Source organism: Rhinopithecus bieti, unplaced genomic scaffold (assembly GCF_001698545.2).
Source record: "Rhinopithecus bieti isolate Rb0 unplaced genomic scaffold, ASM169854v2 scaffold_35615, whole genome shotgun sequence".
Taxonomy (NCBI): Eukaryota; Metazoa; Chordata; class Mammalia; order Primates; family Cercopithecidae; genus Rhinopithecus; species Rhinopithecus bieti.
In genome coordinates, this window is record NW_016815179.1 from 810,930 (window position 1) to 831,977 (window position 21,048).

The 21,048-nt window shown below is 38.2% G+C and overlaps 1 protein-coding gene across 1 annotated transcript in view; it reads left to right on the top strand.

The window, feature by feature from the left end:
* Nucleotides 1-21,048, top strand: part of YME1L1 (YME1 like 1 ATPase) — a 53,663-nt gene that overhangs the window by 10,117 nt on the left and 22,498 nt on the right. The window contains exons 3-9 of the mRNA XM_017853011.1: nt 2,499-2,661; nt 4,019-4,120; nt 10,581-10,690; nt 12,273-12,423; nt 13,142-13,225; nt 15,347-15,429; nt 20,761-20,851. Coding sequence (XP_017708500.1) covers nt 2,499-2,661; nt 4,019-4,120; nt 10,581-10,690; nt 12,273-12,423; nt 13,142-13,225; nt 15,347-15,429; nt 20,761-20,851 — 784 coding nt within the window. The remainder of the gene's footprint in view (nt 1-2,498; nt 2,662-4,018; nt 4,121-10,580; nt 10,691-12,272; nt 12,424-13,141; nt 13,226-15,346; nt 15,430-20,760; nt 20,852-21,048) is intronic.

Sequence of the window (21,048 nt, forward strand, 5' to 3'; positions counted from 1 at the left end):
AAAAAAAAAAGAAGTAAACACTTAAAAAATATAAAAAATAAAAAAGGACCAGCAGATTTAGGGAGCAGCTCATACTTCTAGGGCTGAGATAGAGTCAGGGAGAGTTCTCCACCCTCAGGGCTGAGATCCTGATGTTGGCGAAGGCATGGCCTTGGCTTACTGAATGGTAGAGAAGTTGCTGTGATGTCATGCCAGGAGAATTTGCTGGATACTGGGGAAACCTGTTCCTGGGGATGTGTCCTACTAGAGAAGCTGCTATATGAGTGGTGCCAGGGGAAGCTGCTAGGTATTGCTGGCCATTGTGCACTCCAGGAGCCAGGTTTTGGTGAAACTGCACAATTGACAGGAGCCAGATGCTATAGAAACCATGGGTGTTACAGACAGGAATCTGCTAGATGAGCATACCAGAACCAGGAATCAAAACCTCTCTTCCTACAGTGTACGTTCAGTGACTTCCTGACGAAGCTTAACATTGTTTCAATTGGCAAAGGAAAAATATTCAAAGGGTACAGATCCATGTTCATGGAGCCAGCAAAAAGGATGAAAGAGCGCTTGGACACAACCAACTGATAACTGGCACATCCGTCCAGAACCCTTCTCCCTCTCAATCCCTATACACTGTGGGTTTCTCCAAGTGCCTATTGTCTATGATTTGCTGTGTCCATCCTTCTTAGTCACGGCTTAGTTCAGGTTCTTGCCATCTTTCACTTGTTCCATCAGCCTTCTCTCATCCAGTCTAGCTTGCTTGTTTGTTTTATCATTTTAAAATTTTTTGTAAAGACACGGTCTTGCTTTCTTGACCAGGCTGATCTCGAACTCCTAGCCTGAAGCAGTCCTCCCACCTCAGCCTCTCAAAGTGTTGGGATTACAGGCTTGAGCCATCGTGCTAGGCCAGTCTATCTTCCTTAGTTCTCTATTTTCTTCCGTAAGACAACTAATCATATTACTTAGATAATTAAATTCAAATATGGCTCTTCACAGTTTGGCCATAGCATATCTCTTGACTTTTTTCTTTCCTTGAATTTTTTGAGATGTTCCAGACCCTTGGATAGCTTTTTATTTGCCCCTCTCCCTAAGTCTTCTTCATCCATCATTTTTAATAGCTTAAAATACTCTTAAGTATTTTATTTCATCATACCTTTAACTGTCTTTTACTATGGCCGTCATGCTGTGTGCTAGGCTATGTAGATGAGTAAGACATGATCTTTGCCTTTGATCCTTGCTATTATGAAATAAGGTGTATTTTATAGTTATGTTAGTATTGAGAAAATGAATTCTAGAAATATGAGTTATATCTAGTAAAAAAAAAAGTACCATATTCCTAGACATCAATCCAGAGCTGTATAATCCATGTCCATGCCTCTTCTAAGAAAATTTTTAGTTTTAGAGATAGGGTCTCCCCTCTGTATCCCAGGCTAAAGTGCAGTGGTGCTATCATAGCTCACTGCAATCTCCAGCTCCTGGGCTCAAACATTTCTCCTGAATAGCTGATACTGCAGGCAAATACCACCACACCCAGCTAATTTTTTAATTTTTCATCGAGATGATGTCTTACCATGTTGCCTAGGCTGGCCTCAAACGCTCCTCCCACCTTAGCCATTTTGGGTTTGAGTAACACATAATTGTTACTTGTCTTTAAGTGCCTCCTTTTCAGCTCATGTCGACAAGAAAATTACTAATACCTGTCCTGTTGTTTAAAAGTGGGTATATATTCACACATATTTGTGATTTTTAGACTTTTTTGCCTGATTTTCACAGTTTTGACTTTAATTTTCTTCCTTATTAGAAGATATTGGGTAACTTTAGAACCTCTGAGTTCAAGGAAGGATCTCAGCAGTGAGGCCAGAGGAGTGAGATGTCCTGTGGTAACCAAGCATACCATTTCCTTGTCAAGTGGGCTTTTGTTTATGGCTGCTTAGGGGCTTAAAACTCCATGCACTGGTGAGGATTATCATTTGAATAGAATTTCCCCAATTCAAAAACCTTACTATTATCCTCCAATCAGTTTTACACTGTTGGGGAAAGTCTCCCTGACCTTATATAACATACTTTGTAACCCTGCAGGTAGTTACTCTTATACTCTTGTCGTTATAAATGCTTGATCAATGGTTGATAGACTAGCTCTTGATCAGAGTACGCTTGTATGGAGAGAAGGAAAAAATATCATACATTTCACTTGATTCTGTGAACCATAATGCTTAGGACAGTAGTGGTTTGGGTTTGATTTAAAACAAATGTTTTCTCATTCATGCTGAAATGTTATCTCTTTATTTAAGGATACCATTGGGAATATAATTTTTTAACCTATGTCAAACCTCATGTGACTGATCTCAGTAAAACGAACTGTAAAAATATTTGCATCAATTTATTTTTAAATATTAAAAAAAGTATATGTGTTAGACTTTTAAAATCTAATTGTTTTAACTGATAATATGTACTTCTTAGGTTAAATATCTTGGTAACATTAATGCATACCTGGTTGACCCAATCTTTTACAGCCTTCACTTAACTTAAGAGACCTTGGATTATCTGAATTAAAAATTGGACAGATTGATCAGCTGGTAGAAAATCTACTTCCTGGATTTTGTAAAGGCAAAAACATTTCTTCCCATTGGCATACGTCCCATGTCTCTGCACAGTCCTTCTTTGAAAATAAATATGGTATGTTAATGTATTTTTTGTTCTAATTAAATATTTTAGCACTATTAATAAATACCATTTATTAGCTTTTACGGTAGCATTTACTGTGGGCTGGGTTCCTTCCTGAGGTGTTTTTTTTTCTTTTTTTTTTTTTTTTGGACAGAGTCTCCCTCTGTCACCCAGGCTGCAGTGCAGTGGCGCAATCTTTGCTCACTGCAAGCTCCGCCTCCTGGGTTCATGCCATTCTCCTGTCTCAGCCTCCCGAGTAGCTGGGACTACAGGTGCCCACTGCCACAGCCAGCTAATTTTTGTATTTTTGGTAGAGACGGGGTTTCACCGTGTTAGCCAGGATGGTCTTGATCTCCTGACCTTGTGATCCGCCTGCCTCGGCCTCCCAAAGTGTTGGAATTACAGGCGTGAGCCACCACGCCCAGCCTTAAACACAGTACATCTTTTATCACTGGTTTTGTTTTGTTTTGTTTTTGAGACGGAGTTTCACTCTTGTTGCCCAGGCGGGAGTGCAGTGGCTCAATCTCAGCTCACCACAACCTTCGCCTCCCGGTTTCAAGTGATTCTCCTGCCTCAGCCTCCCAAATAGCTGAGATTACCGGCATGCACCACCACGCCCGGCTAATTTTTTATTTTTAGTAGAGATGGGGTTTCTTCATATTGGCAAGGTTGATCTCAAACTCGCAACCTCAGGTGATCCATCCACCTCTGCCTCCCAAAGTGCTGGAATTACAGGCGTGAGCCAGCGTGCCCAGCCATGTTTTATCACTGTTAATTTGAATTTAGTTTCATTAGCAGCTACATTTGCATGCCAGATAAAAAAGACAGTGTAGGCCAGGCACGGTGGCTCACATCTGTAATCCCAGAACTTTGGGAGACTGAGGCAGGCGGATCACAAGGTCAGGAGATCAAGACCATCCTGACTAACAAGGTAAAACACCATCTCTACTAAAAATACAAAAAAATTAGCCGGGCATGGTGGCGGACACCGATGGTCTCAGCTGCTCGGGAGGCCAAGGCAGTCTGAGAATGGCGGGAACCTGGGAGGCGGAGCTTACAGTGAGCCGAGATCATGCCACTGCACTCCAGCCTGGTGGACAGAGCGAGATTTCGTCTCAAAAAAAAAAAAAACAAAAAAAGATAATGTAGCCAACAAGTGATAGCTAGTAAACTAAAGGACTGTGAGGTGTAAAGTAGTTAAATTAGCAATGCTTTAGATATTTTCATAAAAGCAGTCATATCATGGATAAATAAAAGTTGAAACTCATATTGTGATTTCCCTAATATTTGATAGAATTATTTATGTTTCATAGGATTTTGTTTTTTGGTTTGGAAATTAGAAAATTTACTTTTTGCAATTTCCTTCCAGGTAACTTAGATATATTTAGTACGTTACGTTCCTCTTGCTTGTATCGAAAACAACATTCAAGAGCTCTTCAAAGCATTTGTTCAGATCTTCAGTACTGGCCAGGTATGAAGCAACAACCATAGCTATTTTGGAAAGATGATATATTTATTTACTGTAGTCTGATTTGTCTTTCTTAATGGTATTAATGATTATAAACATTCATTTGCAATTCACACGGCCTAAAGAGTATTTGGAATTGATTAGTTTGGATTCTTCTGTATAATTTTTAATCTGGGATATAATTATATATATATGAGTATAATATATAGGAGCTAAATTTTGAGTGTGATAGCGCCACAATAAATCAAACTCCAGGGAATTTATCTAACTTGTTTCAGGATAAATGACTAAGCACATTTGCTTACTCATCCTCACTTTCAAAAGCTCATTGAAATTAATTTTATATATATATATATATGTATATATATGAAGAAAGCAACAACAGAAGGGTTTTGTTACTGGACCAGAAATTTGAGGACTTTCAGTAAGTTGTAATATAGGTGACATCAAATTGACAGTAAAATCAAATTTGCATTTGTTCATGTAATTTTTGAATACAAGGCACTAGTGGTAGGTGTCAGGTGATAGTGATCATTGTAAATGAAAAAGACATGTTTTCTACCTTCATGGGACTAAGGGTCTCGTGAAAGAGGTAAGTATTTCTGCTTCCAAGAGAACTCAGGAAGAACCCCACTTCCAGGGCCAGTAAAATTGGACTCTGGGATGGAATGGAATAAACAGTTGAGGATTGCCAGAAATGGGCCAATCACAGAACAGATAAGGCCTTTAACCTTTAGGTAAATTAGCAAAAAACACCTTTCTAATAAGACTTCTGTGTGTGTGTGTGTGTGTATCGAGGGACGTCTGTCTGTGGAGACTCCTAGTTTGAGCATTGATGCCAAGGAAAGAAACAAGATAGTACCCTAGATTACTTTGGTTTTGAATTATACATTCACTAAAGGTATTCTGCTCATAGTCCAGGTTTTATATTCTGAATATATTTACTTTTGCTAGTGTTGAGGATACCCGTTTGTAGTCAATACCAATGACTGTATTTGTTTTGTTTTGTTTTTGAGATGGAGTTTTCCTCTTGTCACCCAGGCTGGAGTGCAATGGCACCTCCTGGGTTCAAGCAATTCTCCCGCCTCAGCCTCCCGAGGAGGTGGGATTACAGGTTCCCCCACGAGGCTCAGCTAAGTTTTGTATTTTTAGTAGAGATGGGGTTTCACCATGTTGGCCAGGCTGGTCTCGGAACTCCTGACCTTAGGTGATCCGCCTGCATTGGCCTCCCAAAGTGTTGGGATTACAGCATGAGCCACGGCACCAGGCCCTGATCACTGTATCCTTATTTATAATTACAAATGGATTACCAAGAATCTACATATTTGAGGAAAACTTAAAGCATAAAAGAGAGGCACCAAGTTCAGCAAAGAGACCAATAACCCTTTGAAGAAATGATTAATGCAGAAGACAGAAGAAGACAGCTGATACGTTTTTAGATACTGTTGGAAGATGTATAAAAACTGAGCATGTGTTACCTAGGGTATGAAAACTATCTTAATAAATTTTCAGTGTTGTAACTCTGAGGTCAGATTCTCTCAACATCAGAAAATAAAGCTAAAAATCCAGTAACAGAAAAGACAGCTTAAAAAAATACCTAAATACTTGAAAATTTAAAAACCCTTTTCTAAATGTCTCATGACTGAATGGAAGTCAATGGAAAGCACTTTGGGAGGCCGAGGCGGGCAGATCACCTGAGTTCGGGAGTTCAAGACCAACCTGGCCAACATGATGAAACCCCGTTCTCTACTAAAAAGGAAATACAAAATTAGCTGAGCGTTGTGGTGCATGCCTGTAATCTCAGCTAAATCTCAGCTACTCGGGAGCCTGAGGTAGGAGAATCGCTTGAACCCAGGAGGTGGAGGTTGCAGTGAGCTGAGAGCACGCCATTGCCCTCCAGCCTGGGCAACGAGAGTGAAACTCCGTCTCAAGAAAAAAAGAAAAGGAAAGAAATCAAGATGGGCTGGACACGGTGGCTCACGCTTATAATTCCAACACTTTGGGAGGCTGAGGCTGAGGCTGAGGCTGAGGCAGGCGGATCACTTGAGATCAGGAGTTTGAGACCAACCTGGCCAACATGGCAAAACCCCGTCTCTACCAAGATATACAAAAATTAGCTGGGCGTGGTGGCAAATGCCTCTAGTCCTAGCTACTCAGGAGGCTGAGGCAAGATAATTTCTTGAACCTGGGAGATGAAAGTTGCAGTGAGCCAAGACTGCGCCTCCATCCTGGGCGACAGAGCAAGACTTTGTCCCAAAAAAAAAAAAAAAAATTAAGATATAAAAGATGGGAAATAAATTGAATTTCTGAAAAATAATAGAAGAAATTAATACAAAGCAAGTATTTTAAAATAATAGGTGGAAATGGTTTTACTTAATTAAACCAAAAAAAATTTAATATAAAAAAATGGAACAACTTAACAATTCTGATTAAGAAACAACAGAAAAATACAAACAGTATTAGAAGTATGAGTGGGAATTGCCATGGATATGTGAAGGTTTTAAAATTGCAAGGTGGTATGTGTAACTTTATGTCATAAAAATACGTTGAAATGGACAGTTATCTAAGCAATAAATTGACAAAGTTGGCCCAAGAAGAGATAGAATAATAATAATAAAGTTTGAAAGATACTATTTAAAAAATATTGTTCCTTTGCCCCAGAGGCACTAGGTTCAGAAGTTTTTATGGCTGCCTTCCTCTAGAATATTGAGTTTCTTGTTAATTTAAAACCGTATTAAAAAGAAAAAGGTCTAGAATACACTTCCCTATGTATTCCATGAGATTGCTGTTAGTAGAACTTTAGTATTGGCGTAAGGCCAGGCACTGTGGATCACACCTGTAATCCCAACACTTTGTGATGATCACTTGAGGCCAGGAGTTCCAGACAAGCCTGGACAACATCTCAACAACAGCAACAAAAATTAGCCCATCTTGGTATCATGCCCTTTTAGTTCTGGATACTTGGGAGGCTGAGGTGAGAGGTTTGCTTGAGCCCAAAGTTCAAGGTTACAGTGAGCTATGATCATGCTGCTATACTTCAGCTTTAGTGACAGAGCAAGATCCTGTCTAAAAAATATATATATATATGTATGTATGTATGTATGTATATACACACACAAGCACGACAGAGGAACAAAATAGATGAATTTCAGTTAAAAGAAATCCTAAATAAAATCCAAAGAAAGCAAATCTAAAATGTGCTAAAATATTATATCATGACTAAGGAATACAAAAGTGATTTAATGTTAAGTCAATTAATATATTAATTGATTAGAAAAGAAAAATAATGTCATTATTTCAATGTATGATACAAAGACATGATATACTTTAATTGCTGTGCTTCCTGAAAACTCTTAGAAAGCTAGAAATGGAAGGAAACTTTTAAAATTTCTTTCTTTTTTTTTTTAAGACGATGTCTCGCTCTGTCACCCAGGCTGGAGTGCTGTGGCCGGATCTCAGCTCACTGCAAACTCCGCCTCCCGGGTTCACGCCATTCTCCTGTCTCAGCCTCCCGGGTAGCTGGGACTACAGGCACCGCCACGTCGCCCGGCTAGTTTTTTGTAGTTTTAGTAGAGACGGGGTTTCACCGTGTTAGCCAGGATGGTCTCGATCTCCTGACCTCGTGATCCGCCCATCTCGGCCTCCCAAAGTGCTGGGATTACAGGCTTGAGCCACCGCGCCCGGCCTAACTTTTAAAATTTCTTAACATCTATTATGTTCCTGTTAATTTGAGAAACATGGAGTATCCTGGTTTTTTTCAGCATTAATTTGGAGATTCTGAACAACATGATTTAAAAGAAAACGAAATGAGCCCTATATAAGTTAAAGGAAGGGGTAAAATTATTTGCAGGTGATACAATTGTTTACCAGAAAATTCAAGAAAATCATCTGAAAGGCTGTTCAAGTAGAGTTCACTCCTTTGTCCATACCAGATAAATGCATAAAAATCAATAGCTTTCTTATAATCTAGCAGCAGGTTTTATTTACAGTTTCTTTAAAACCCAGTAAATGTTTTATCCTGACGAGAAATATACAGCATACATATATACACACGTACACATATGTGTGTACGAAGCTTTACTGAAGGAAAAAGAGGAACTGAGTGAAATAAAATGAGAGAAGGCCATAATCCTATTTGGAAGAACTAGGTATTATAATAGTATCAATTTACACCCAAATTTATAAAGTCAGTACAACCCCAATCAAAACTCTCATGATCCATTTGGGAAATTGAGAAGTTGATTTTAAACTTCATTTGGAGTAACTGAGAACATGTTAAAAGAATACTAATGAAGGGGATTTCACCCTACTTAAGTATATGAAAATATAGATATTTAGCCGTGGAAATCAGCAGTGTAGTATTATATATAACTAAAATTTAAAAATTTAACCTAGTGCTGGGATACATCAGTGCAACAAAATTAAGAATTTTAAATCAATAAGCAAATGATGGATTATGAAATGTTATCAGCCTCAGTGACTGTTTTGGAAAAATCAAGTTCTTTTCTTACATCGTACCAAAAAAAAAGTTCCAAATATGTTAAAGGGCTGAAAACAAAAATATAAAACTGAAAATATTACAGGTAAGTAGACTTCCTTTCAAATCTTAGTTTGGCGATGAAACTCTAATCAAGTTAAAATGCAGAAAACACAACAAAGGTATGGCTACACTGACCTAATAAATTTCTGTATCATATGATTGAAAGACAAAGACACATTAAAATAAATATTTACAATATATATAACTAAAGATTAGTATCTGTAACATCCATATTCTCTAAATAAAAATGGAAAAATGTGCAAAGGACATGCATGGTCAATTTACCAAAGAAATAAAATAAAATAATAAAATACAGAGGAACTTTTCAAAATTTTCCTGCATTTGTAATCTGGGAAATGCAAAGTAAAACAAGGTACTGGTATTTTTGCCCATCAGACTTGTACAAATTTAAAAGATTCATATTATTTAGTATTGGCAAGGATATGAAGAAAAGGAAACTCATAAGCATTGGTGGGCACATAAATTTATAACAGCCTTTTTTAGAAAGTAGTCTCGGCCAGGCGCAGTGGCTCACACCTGTAATCCCAGCACTTTGGGAGGCCGAGGTGGGCGGATCACGAGGTCAGGAGTTTGAGATCAGCCTGGTCAACATGGTGAAACCCCACCTCTACCAAAAATACGAAAATTAGCTGGGCATGGTGGCGGGTGCCTATAATCGCAGCTACTCAGGAGGCTGAGGCAGGTGAATCCGTTGAACCCAGGAGGCGTAGTGAGCGGAGATCATGCCACTGCACTCCCACCTGGACGATAGAGTGAGACTCCACCTCAAAAAAAAAAGTAATAGTCTCTTAGTGTCAAACCAAATTTAAACCTTAACAGCATTTCTTTTAGGAATTCAATCTACATCTGCTGACATACATGTATAAGAATGTTCACCACAGTTTGTTTCCAGCGATAAAAACCAGAAAACAAATAATGTTCATGGTAGGGAAATGGTTGAATGAATTGCACTCCGATAAATTGGAAAAGTGTAAACAGCCATTAAACTGAATGCACTGTCCTGTTCTGAAAATAATGCATGAAAATGAAAATTGCAAAAAATTAGGTACTATTTCTAGAGTAGTTTTTATAGAAATAGCATGGATGTGCATGCATAGAAGGGTAGTCAGAATTGTTAACAGGTTATACTTCTGGGAAGTGGGATTGGGGCTTGAGAAATTAGAAGACACTAATTTGATACACACCTTTTTTTCAAAAACATGTAATTACCAAATCATGTAAAAATCAGTTGTGTAGATTCAACCTATTTTAATTACATGGCTGGTTTGTGTTTTTTTTATTTTGGAAAAAAATCAGTTTATCAGAGTTGATACTCAGTTTTTAAAATTATATTGTATAACCCTCTGACTTCTGTATTTACTTTTATCCCCTAAAACATAAAAATAGGGCAGGCGCGGTGGCTCATGCCTGTAATCCCAGCACTTTGGGAGGCCAAGGCAGGTGGATCACCTGAGGTCAGGAGGCCGAGACAGGATAATTGCTTGTACCCAGGAGGTGGAGGTTGCAGTGAGCGGAGATCGCGCATTGCACTCCAGCCTAGGCAACAAGAAAACAAAACTCCATCTTAAATAAATAAATAAATAAATAAATTTCCTTTTGAAACAAGGACAATAGAAAAAACTGTAGGCTGGGCATGGTAGATTTAAGTGCTCAGACCTAATCCCAGCACTTTGGGAGGCTGAGGCAAGAGGATTGCTTGAGCCCAGGAGTTCAAGGCCAGCCTGGGCATAAAAGGAGACCTCGTCTCTACAAAAAAGAAAGAAACAAAGGAACACATGTTTAAGTGTCAGGCAAATTAGATAGACTAGGATATACAGGTAGAGTGTCAGACTTTAGAATCTCAGGTGTTTTTCTTTTCCTGTAACAATTTACAGTGACAGTGAATGATATTGTTTTATTTAGTTTTCATACAGTCTCGGGGTTTTAAAACTTTGAAATCAAGGACACGACGTCTCCAGTCCACCTCCGAAAGATTAGCTGAAACACAGAATATAGCGCCATCATTCGTGAAGGTAATTAGACCTTTTATGATCCAAAAGCAAATATTTTCAAGTTGTTTAAAAAAATGAGGAGCTTCAATATCTGATTTCTTTTGTTGGCTGATAGATTTTCTTCCTTCTTTCCACTAATAAGGGATTAGTAACCTGTGTAATCATTATACCTGTAACTCTTCTGGGCACCAGACTTGCCTCTCCACTTACTAGATTTTTTCCCCACAAACCCACACCTGTTAAGCTGTTCTCTGTATTAATGAGCAGCATCCACCCAAGCTAAAAACCTGGCTGTGAACCTATGTTTGTCCATGTTGCCTCACCTCCCACATCCATTAACCACTGAAGTTCTGTTGATCCAGCCTCCTAAATATTTCTTAAATCTGTTCCACTGCCATAGATAGGCTATAACAATTTGTTGCCTAAATTACTCTAATGAATACTTGTTTAATCTCCTTGCCTCTAGTCTTGCTATGTTCAGTCCAGCCTCCAGATTGCCACCCATCAATCTTTCTAAAATTATGATCTAGTTATATTACTCTGCTTTATTGCTTACCTCCACCTGATACACTGGGAATTTCATCATTTGGTCTTTACCTGCTATGTTTCTCTTCTCACCATTCAATATGCCTCTCTGTTTTCCTGCTCCTCTCTTGGCACTGAAGTCTTATATAAGATTGCTAGGGCCAGGCGCAGTGGCTCACACCTGTAATCCCAGCACTTTGGGAGGCCGAGGTGGGTGGGTCACCTGAGGTCAGGAGTTCGAGACCAGCCTCAACATGGCGAAACCCCGTCTCTACTAAAAATACAAAATTAGTTGGGCGTGGTAGTGCATGCCTGTAATCCCAGCTACTCGGGAGGCTGAGGCAGGAGAATTGCTTGAACCTGGGAGGCCGAGGTTGCGGTGAGCCGAGATCACGCCATCGCACTCCAGCCCGGGCAACAAGAGCAAAACTCTGTCTCAAAAAAAAAGATTGCTAATAGTTCTTGAGCACTGAAGGCTATTGTTTCATGACTCTGTCAGATTGTTCATGGTGTTTATTCCCTGTTTTAGATGTCCTGTTCTCTATAAGGACTTTCCTGTATTCCTGAGGTAGCATTTATTTACTACCATACATAATACTTCTAACATAATATCAAAATGATTTAAGAAACTTAGCTATTTACATATCTTTCTCCAGTGGACTGAAAACTTTTAAGATCAGTGGTTTCTTTATCGTTACATTTACAGAACTTATATAAGGCCAAGTGTATGAACGGTGCTCAGTAGATATTTAGTAAATTAATGAGATTTTTCCTCTAGTAAAGATAAAGGGATATGAACATTAAGTCAATCAAACCCTAAGATAATATGTGACCTGTTTTCAGTATAGTGTTCATGCAGAGAATAATGCCACTTTCTTTGTATTATTAATTGATTGATGCAGGAATAGGATCTAGTATTAGTTTCCTGGTTATTAATTCATTGCTGAGTCTTAATCTGTTTCTTCACGTTGACAGTAAAAATTACAGAATTTTAGTGAATTTTTTTGAGTGGTCACAATATTGTTAGGGAGTGTCACTCTGTCGTTAACCAGTACTGATGTGTTGTTTGTGTATTCAGGGGTTTCTTTTGCGGGACAGAGGATCAGATGTTGAGAGTTTGGACAAACTCATGAAAACCAAAAACATACCTGAAGCTCATCAAGATGCATTTAAAACTGGTTTTGCGGAAGGTTTTCTGAAAGCTCAAGCACTCACACAAAAAACCAATGGTAAGTTGATTTGAAACCGTCCATGTTTGAGAAGAGTAACTGAAAGGAAGTCATAGGCCTACATTTAAGTTTTAAGTAACTTTTCTAAGACCATCTGTTTTTCTATTGTTTAAATTCTACTACATTTGTAACTTGATCTATGTAGAAATAGAGATACTGCTGATGGTTTCCCTTTCTCAAGAGAGAAAACGAATTGGAGAAAAGGAATTGTGAATGATTTAAAGGTTTTTGTTTCTTTGTTTTTTGTTTGTGTTTGTCTTTGAGACACTGTTTTGCTTCATTGCCTAAGCCAGAGTGCAGTGGTGCAATCACGGCTCATTGCAGCCTTAACTTCCTGGGCTCAAGTGATCCTCTCACCTCAGCCTCCTGAGTAGCTAGGACCACAGGCGTGTGCCACCATGCCCAGCTAATTTTTGTAGAGATGGAATTTTGCCATGTTGTCCAGGCTGCTCTTGAACTCCCGGGATCAAGTGATCCTCTTGCCTTGACCTCCTAAAGTGTGGGGATTACAGGCATGAGCCCACCTTGCTTGGCCTTAATGAAGTTTTTGATAATAGGGTACTTACAGGAAATCATAGCAGTTGTGAAAAAGAATGCCAGATTCCAAAATTGGATGTGATGAAATGTGATTATCAACAGTAACCTAATGTTTGCATTTCATTGAGCTGTCATATTTAATTAATGTCATTTGATGTAAAGCTTTTTCTTTCTACCCTAGATTCCCTAAGGCGAACCCGTCTGATTCTCTTCATTCTGCTGCTATTCGGCATTTATGGACTTTTAAAAAACCCATTTTTATCTGGTAAAAGCTTTTTTTATTTATCTAACTTGTTAGTTTCTTATTCCTTTAAATACATGATTCCTTTTAATGCCTAATCTAACCCTTAAAGAAAGAACACATTAATGTTTATAGTTCTAGAATTAGGATTTCATTCCTAGTGGTGGTTAGTTTCCCAAAATTTTAGAAAATATACGCTGTCCAATTATAAAATTTGAAAAATTATCGCTGGTCAACAGGGTGAAAAGCGAAAGTAAATTAATTAATTGAAAAAATTATGTAGAAGAATTTTATAATAGCAGTACAAACCGAAATAGTTTTCTGTTTCAAAGATAAACTAATAAATTCAATTTATTAATAAAATCACATTAAATGTTCCCCTTTTTTTTAGTTTGCTTATCTGAAATTAAGCAATAGTGTCAGACTTAAGTGGTTCCAATTACCTTTTCCACTACTATGTAGTTTTCACCCTGTGTTCTCTATTCTCTTTAATATCAAGGATATGTACAGATTCTTAAAAAATATTTTGTGGGCTAAAACTATTAGTGTGCATCCTAGAATTACTATTTTAAATTTGTTTTCCCAGTTTCTGTGTTCTTGATTTATTAAGCATTTCTTCTTAACCCTGTATTTTGCCAGCTCATTTTTCAGCCTATCTTAACAGTATTTTGGGCTTCTTTTGAGGAAATTAGAAATTGCTCAGTTTACTCATTTATAACTGCTCTAGTTTGGAAGTTTCTACCTGAGTGGGAAAGACTTAAGAAATTCTTGTAATAGTTCTCCAAAATTGATCTCTAATATTTTACTGTCCTATCAGACTTTTTCTGTCTTGCTTGTCAGACTTAATGATGTCATAATTGATAGGTCATTTGAGAGCAAGTAGTAACAGTTGTCAGAGGAAGAAGACTACATGAAAAATATAATAATGTGTTAAGCCCATGTGTGTCAGTGTTTTTTGCTAACTGTAAGGCAATGTATTTCAAAGTGTAGACCTGTGACCAGTTATATCAGAATAATCAAAGTGTTTGTTAAAAATGCAAATTCTCCTGGGCCCTGTGCTGTGGCCTGAGAACCTGCTTTTTTTTTTTTTTTTTTTTTTTTTTGAGACAGAGTCTCGCTCTGTCACCCGGGCTGGAGTGCAGTGGCTGGATCTCAGCTCACTGCAAGCTCCGCCTCCGGGGTTTACACCATTCTCCTGCCTCAGCCTCCCGAGTAGCTGGGACTACAGGCGCCCGCCACCTTGCCCTGCTAGTTTTTTGTATTTTTTAGTAGAGACGGGGTTTCACCATGTTAGCCAGGATGGTCTCGATCTCCTGACCTCGTGATCCGCCCATCTCGGCCTCCCAAAGTGCTGGGATTACAGGCTTGAGCCACTGTGCCCGGCCGAGAACCTGCATTTTGACGTATTTCTCAAGTGAATTTTATTCACACCAAAGTTCGAGAAACTTTGTTCTATCATTAGATACTACAATGAGAAGTGGAAGATAATTTTTGATTTTATTAACTGAAAGTACAAATGCCTTTTTATTTTATGTTATTTTATTTATTTATTTATTTTCAGATGGAGTCTTGCTCTGTTGCCCAGGCTGGAGTGCAGTGTCACGATCTCGGCCCACTGCAATCTCTGCCTCCCAGGGTTCAAGTGATTCCCCTGCCTCAGCCTCCTGAGTAGCTGGGACTACAGGCCTGTGCCACCATGCCCAGCTAATTTTTTGTATGCTTAATAGAGACGGGGTTTCATCATGTTAGCCAGGGTAGTCATGATCTCCTGACCTCGTGATCTGTCTGCCTCAGCCTCTCAAAGTGCTGGGATTACAGGTGTGAGCCACTGCGCCCGGTCTTTATTATTTTTTAATTTTTATTTTTTCAAATTGCTTAAGAAAGTAAAGGAATAAGAGAATGGCTACTCCATAGGCAGAGCAGCCAAAATATGTCTTTTTAATGTGAATCACTAATCACTTACTCTTTGAAGATGGTTTAGAACTCCAGAAGACCTAGTTTCTGTTCCTCACTCTGATTTGATATGTGAAGTTAGGTCTCTTAGACATTTAATTTTTCTAGGCTTTGCTTTCTTGCATCTAAAACAATCAAGTGATTGGAATTTATTAATCTATCAAATATAAACATTTCTTTTCTTCCCTTTAGTCCGCTTCCGGACGACAACAGGGCTTGATTCTGCAGTAGATCCTGTCCAGATGAAAAATGTCACCTTTGAACATGTTAAAGGCGTAAGTTAAGAAGATTGCCTTGCCTTCTTCATACATTCTCTAATTGATACCCTATATAAGGTGGATATTTGATTCTACAGTGTATGCTAGAATAGGTAAAATTGTATCCAAAAGTATTAGAAAGATTAATATTTTGGGATAAATATTAATAGTCAAGGATCCAATCTTGCTTTATGACAGGGGATAGTATAATTTATGAAGGAGCAACCTGGTGTAATGGAGTGAATGTGGACTTCAGAGTCAAGCTGACTAACATTTGAAATTCATTTTTATACTTATTAGCTATGAGACCTTGAAGAAATTACTTTAGATCCTGACAGATAATGTATGTGCTTGACACATAGTAGATAGTTAATAAATGATCCTTCTTTACCTGTTCCTCTTATTGATCTTTGTAACTCCAGTATCTAAAACATATTAAACAATGTATATTTCTTGAATGAATAGAATGGATAAATGCTAGTTTACAGTCAATTAATTTGTTAAATATTTAATAGTATCTATTTAGTGCTAGGTCCTATTTTAGCTACTGGGATAGAATAAATAATCTTTGCATTCTTAGAGTTTAAACTCTAAAAGCAGTAATTGAACACTGATACGTCATATAAGAAAAAGTAGAGTATGTTAAAAGTTAATAAAAGTGTATGGAGGAAAAAGTAGAGCAAGGTAAAGAGGATTGGGAGTTTTAGGAGAAGGCTTATAGTTTTAAATGGAGTGTTCAAGGTGCGATTGATGGAGAAGGTGATATTTGAGAGAAAATCTGAAGGAGAAGATGGAATAAACTGCATTTATCTGAGAAAAGAACATTTCTGACCAAAGGAACAGTTTGAGCAAAGGCTCTGAATTATTAGGGTGTCTGACTTGTTCATTTTTGAAAGTAGAACCGATAGGATTTCTCATTGGAACGTAAGGTGTAAGAGAAAAGAGGAGTCAAAAGGACCACAAGATTTTGGTCTCAACAATTATAGAAGGATAGAATTGACATTTACTGAGATTTTGTTTTGTTTTGAGACGGAGTTTCGCTCTTGTTGCTCAAGCTGGAGTGCAATGGCGTGACCTTGGCTCAGTGCAACCTCCGACTCCCAAGTTCAAGCAATTCTCCTGCCTCAGCCTCCGGAGTAGCTGGGATTACAGGCACAAGCCACCACGCCCAGCTAATTTTTTGTATTTTTAGTAGAAACAGGGTTTCACCATGTTAGCCAGGCTGGTCTCGAACTCCTGACCTCAGGTGATCCACCTGCCTCGGCCTCCCAAAGTGATGGGATTATAGGCGTGAGCCACTGCACCTGGCCTTTAGTGAGGTTTTCAAAGGCTGTGAGTGGAGCAGATTTGGGGGACAAAGGTTAGAAATTTAGTTTTAGGTATGTTAAGTGTGAGAGATACAAATGAAAGTGTTGAGTAACTTGGATATACCACTTTGGAGGTATGGGAGAGGTCTGAGCTAGAATTAAAAATAGGAGATTATATGTATGTTAAGTCCACATGTTTGGATGAGAGCACCCAGGAAGTGAGTGTAACCAGAAGAGAGATCTAAATACTGAGTTACAGAGCACTTGAAGGTTCACAAGACAGAGAAGAGAAGCCAGGAACCCAGATGAAAAGGAGCTGCCGGTGAGTTAGGTGAGAATGGTGTCCTGGAAGAAAATATTTCTGATAAGGGGAGTGATCAGGGACGTGAAATGCTATTGATGGGCCAAGTGACAACTAACCATTTGATTTAGCAGTAAGTCATTGGTCTACCTGGTAAAGAGCAATTTTAGTGGAGTAGCAGGGGTTAAATTCCGATTGCAGTGGGTTTAGAAGAGGTGGAAAGAAATGAGATGGAATAGAGGATTACAGACAATTCTTGGATTTTGTCTGACAGAAGAGCACAAATAATTTATCTTATAATACAAAATAAAGTTGGAATGTTGGTAAACTGTTGGGTGGGGGGTTGTGGAAATTGATAGAATCAAGGTCACCAGCAGAGAGAATATGGATGGGAGAGGAGGAATGAGTGGTTAATGGAGGAAGTAAATTGTGCAGGAATAGGAGAATGAATGGAAACAGGAAATAAAACTGTTGGGCTCACTTGAAATTTTGGATCATGAATTTATATTAAGACAAGTCAAAATGAGTCGTTTTTCTACTGATTCTATTTCTTTTATCTCTTCCAAATGTGAATTCTGCAACTTTAGTACCACACTGTGCTCTTCTCTGTGCTTTGCCATTATATCTGCTCTATTATATTTGATTTCTGAGAACTGTAGTGGCTGGGTAATTATCTTTCAGGAACGTTTTAGAAGAAATTCTTCCTGCAGGAGGGATTTGAAGTACGTGATCTGAGGACTCTTCCAACTCTGAAGAGATTGGTTATGTTATTATTTCTGCTTTTCCTCTTTACATATTCGTGTCTCTGTTTATACATAACCATGTTTTTTCAGCCTCGACTGTTGGGGAATAAGGCATTGGGAATCATTATGATAGTTTTACACCAAGCAGTTCTTTCCTTTCCTTTCCAGTTTAAATGGCTATGAACCCTGTTGGAATTGTATAAAGGGAACAATTGAGGAAGAGGTTGGTGCAGTGATTATTTGAAAACTTCAATCATCAGTGTGGAGGGCCCTTCTCATTGTGTTTGAGGTCTGCATGCCTTTTCTAAATTGAGCCTGTATTAAGGCTGAGGTCAGATAGAGCATTGTTATTTTCTGCCTGCAATGTACGTACATACTTACTAAATATACCACACTTCCACCTCTTTTGAGAGAATTTTTTTTTTTTTTTTTTTTAAGACAGGGTCTCGCTCTCTTGCCCAGGCTGGAGTGCAATGGCATGATCTTGGCTCACTGCAGCTTTGACCTTCTGGGCTCAAGTGATCCTCCTGCCTTAACCTCCCTTGTAGTTGAAACCACAGGCATGCACCACCACACTTGACTAATTTCTTAATTTAATTTTATTATTATTTCTAGACAGGGTCTGGCTCTGTCACCCAGACTGAAGTGCAGTGGTGTGATCTTAGCTCACAGCAACCTCCTCCTCCTGGGCTCAAGCCATCCTCCTGCCTCAGCCTCCCAGGTAGCTAGGACTACAGGCGTATGACCCTACGCCTGGCTGATTTTTGTTTTTTTTTTTTGTAGAGTCGGGGTTTAGCTGTGTTGCCCAGGCTGGTCTTGATCTCCTGGGCTCAAGTGATCCACCCATCTTTGCCTCCCAAAGTGCTGGGATTACAGGCATGAGTCACCGAGCCCAGCTGATTTATCCTTCTCCTTCTTCTTCCTCCTCTTCCTCTTCCTCTCCTTCCTCTTCCTCTTCTTCTTCCTCTTCTTCCTTTTCTTCCTATTCCTCTTCTTCCTCCTCCTCTTATTTCCTCTTCCTTTTCCTCCTCCTCTTCCTCCTCTTCCCTCTTCTTCTTTCTTCCTCCTCTTCTTCTCCTCCTTCTCTTTCTTCCTTCTTTTTCTCCTCCTCCTCCTCCCTTCTTCTGCTCTTCCTCCTCCCTTCTCCTCCTCCTCCTCTTCCTCCTTCTTCTCCCACTCCTCCTCCTCCTCTTTTTGGGTGCAGCGGGTAGAGACAGAGCTTCACTTGGTTGTCCAGTCTGGTCTCAAACTCCTGAGCTCAGGCAGTCCTCCCATCTCAGCCTCACAAAGTGCTTGGGTAGTTGACATGAGCCATCATGCCTGTCCTGGAATGTGGGGATTTCTGAGTACTAAACTAAATCCATACTGATGACTAAGCATAATGAAAGTAGACACCACAATTAAGGTAGATCCTTACCAAGTTTTCCATGTTAAAACGAATCAATTTTATAATTGCTGTAAGACCTAAATTTATATAGAGCAAAGTAATTCAGTAGCATTTACCAGAACAGATTTGCCATTAGGTAGTTCCTGTGATCAAATTTTTACCAAATCTCAAAGAGCTTGTATGGGAATGTCATTTCCTTACCCAGAATTTCTGAATATATGGGCATACTTATACATATAGTCTTAAAAATATTAATACGGGCATTTAATAACTTGATTCATTATCTTGATCATCCCATTAACTATTTTCCTTGATAGATCTTAGGTTCCTGAAGTGGGAAATCTCTTGCCACAGAATTTGGGGAGAGAATATAGTTTATTTGAGTAGCAAATTATGTTTAATCTCTTCTCCTTTATTCCTACAAGTTAAAATTGGAATTATATCTGTTATTTTGACCAAAGACAATTTAGTCAATCTTTTAGTACATGGATATTATCTTTCAAGTTCTCTTTTAATAAACCAGCCAAGTCTTTTTTTAACCATAGATTTCATTGAAGTTTAACAAATTCACACAGAAGTGTACAAATCCATAAATTTTCACAAAATGTCTGTGTTATAAGTACCCAGCTCAAGGAACAGAACGTTATCAGAAGCCTAGAACCTCCTTGATGCCTCCTTCTGGTTACTGGCCTAGGGACAATATCCTATCTAATACCGTATGTGAATTTTCCGTATTTTTGAATTTTACATAAATGTAATCCATATAGAATATCCTTTTTTGTATGAGGCTTGTTTTATTCAACATGTTTGTGAGATCCATCTATATTATTTGGAGTTGAAGTTTATTTATCCTTACTGCATAGTATCCCATTATACGAATACCACAACACGGTGCAGTTATACTACTTTAGAGTGGACATTTGAATTGTATCTAGTTTTTGGTTCAAATACAGCTGGTATGAATATTCTTGTACAAGTCTCTTGGTGAAAATATGTACACACTTCTGGACCTAGGAGTGGACAAAGCTTTGTTTTCTATTTTTTAAAATACTCTGTGAAAAGAAAATGCTATGTTTTTAACCATTAACTTGATTAAAACATTAGTAAATTTTTAGTTATTTAATCAGAATAACTTTCAAAGATCATTCCAAGTCTAACAAAAAAACGTAACTTTGCTCTTTAATAATTATAATATTTCCTGGAAATATATCTGGGAATTTTTTTTGAAATAATAAGTGAATCTTGACATTAATTGGACATTTTCAGAACGCCGTTTGGCATAAAGCTATGTTTCCTGTTTTAGTATGCTCCTCTCTAGGTACTTTCTTTTTAACCCTGTCCAATGTACTTGACTTTTGTTCTCTCACTGAGAAAATGAAAGTTCAGAATGATTTTTTGGGGATAGTAAGGAGACTTTGCATAATTGGAAATAATGGTCAGGGGAAAACCCTTTGTGTGTTTTATAAGGGGCCATTTTTGTATGCTGCTTTTACTGAAACAAAGAAGGCCAGGTTAATTCCATATCCAAATTAAATTTATGATTTTCAAAAGGGCTAATCTCACCAAATGTGTCCATTATCTAAAGTTATTTGGAAAATTGTGTCACTTTAGGTGGAGGAAGCTAAACAAGAATTACAGGAAGTTGTTGAATTCTTGAAAAACCCACAAAAATTTACTATTCTTGGAGGTAAACTTCCAAAAGGTAAGATAATCTTTTTTTACCATGATTTGATGGAAAAAACAAAAACAAACAAAAAAACCTGTATTACTTATTTAATGTTAACTGATTAAAGTTTAAGTCTTAATTGCTGTTTTACAAAATAGATGTTCATTCTGAACATACAATTCCACAGCCTTTTTTTGGTAACTGCAAATTTTTATATACTTTCAAATTTTAAT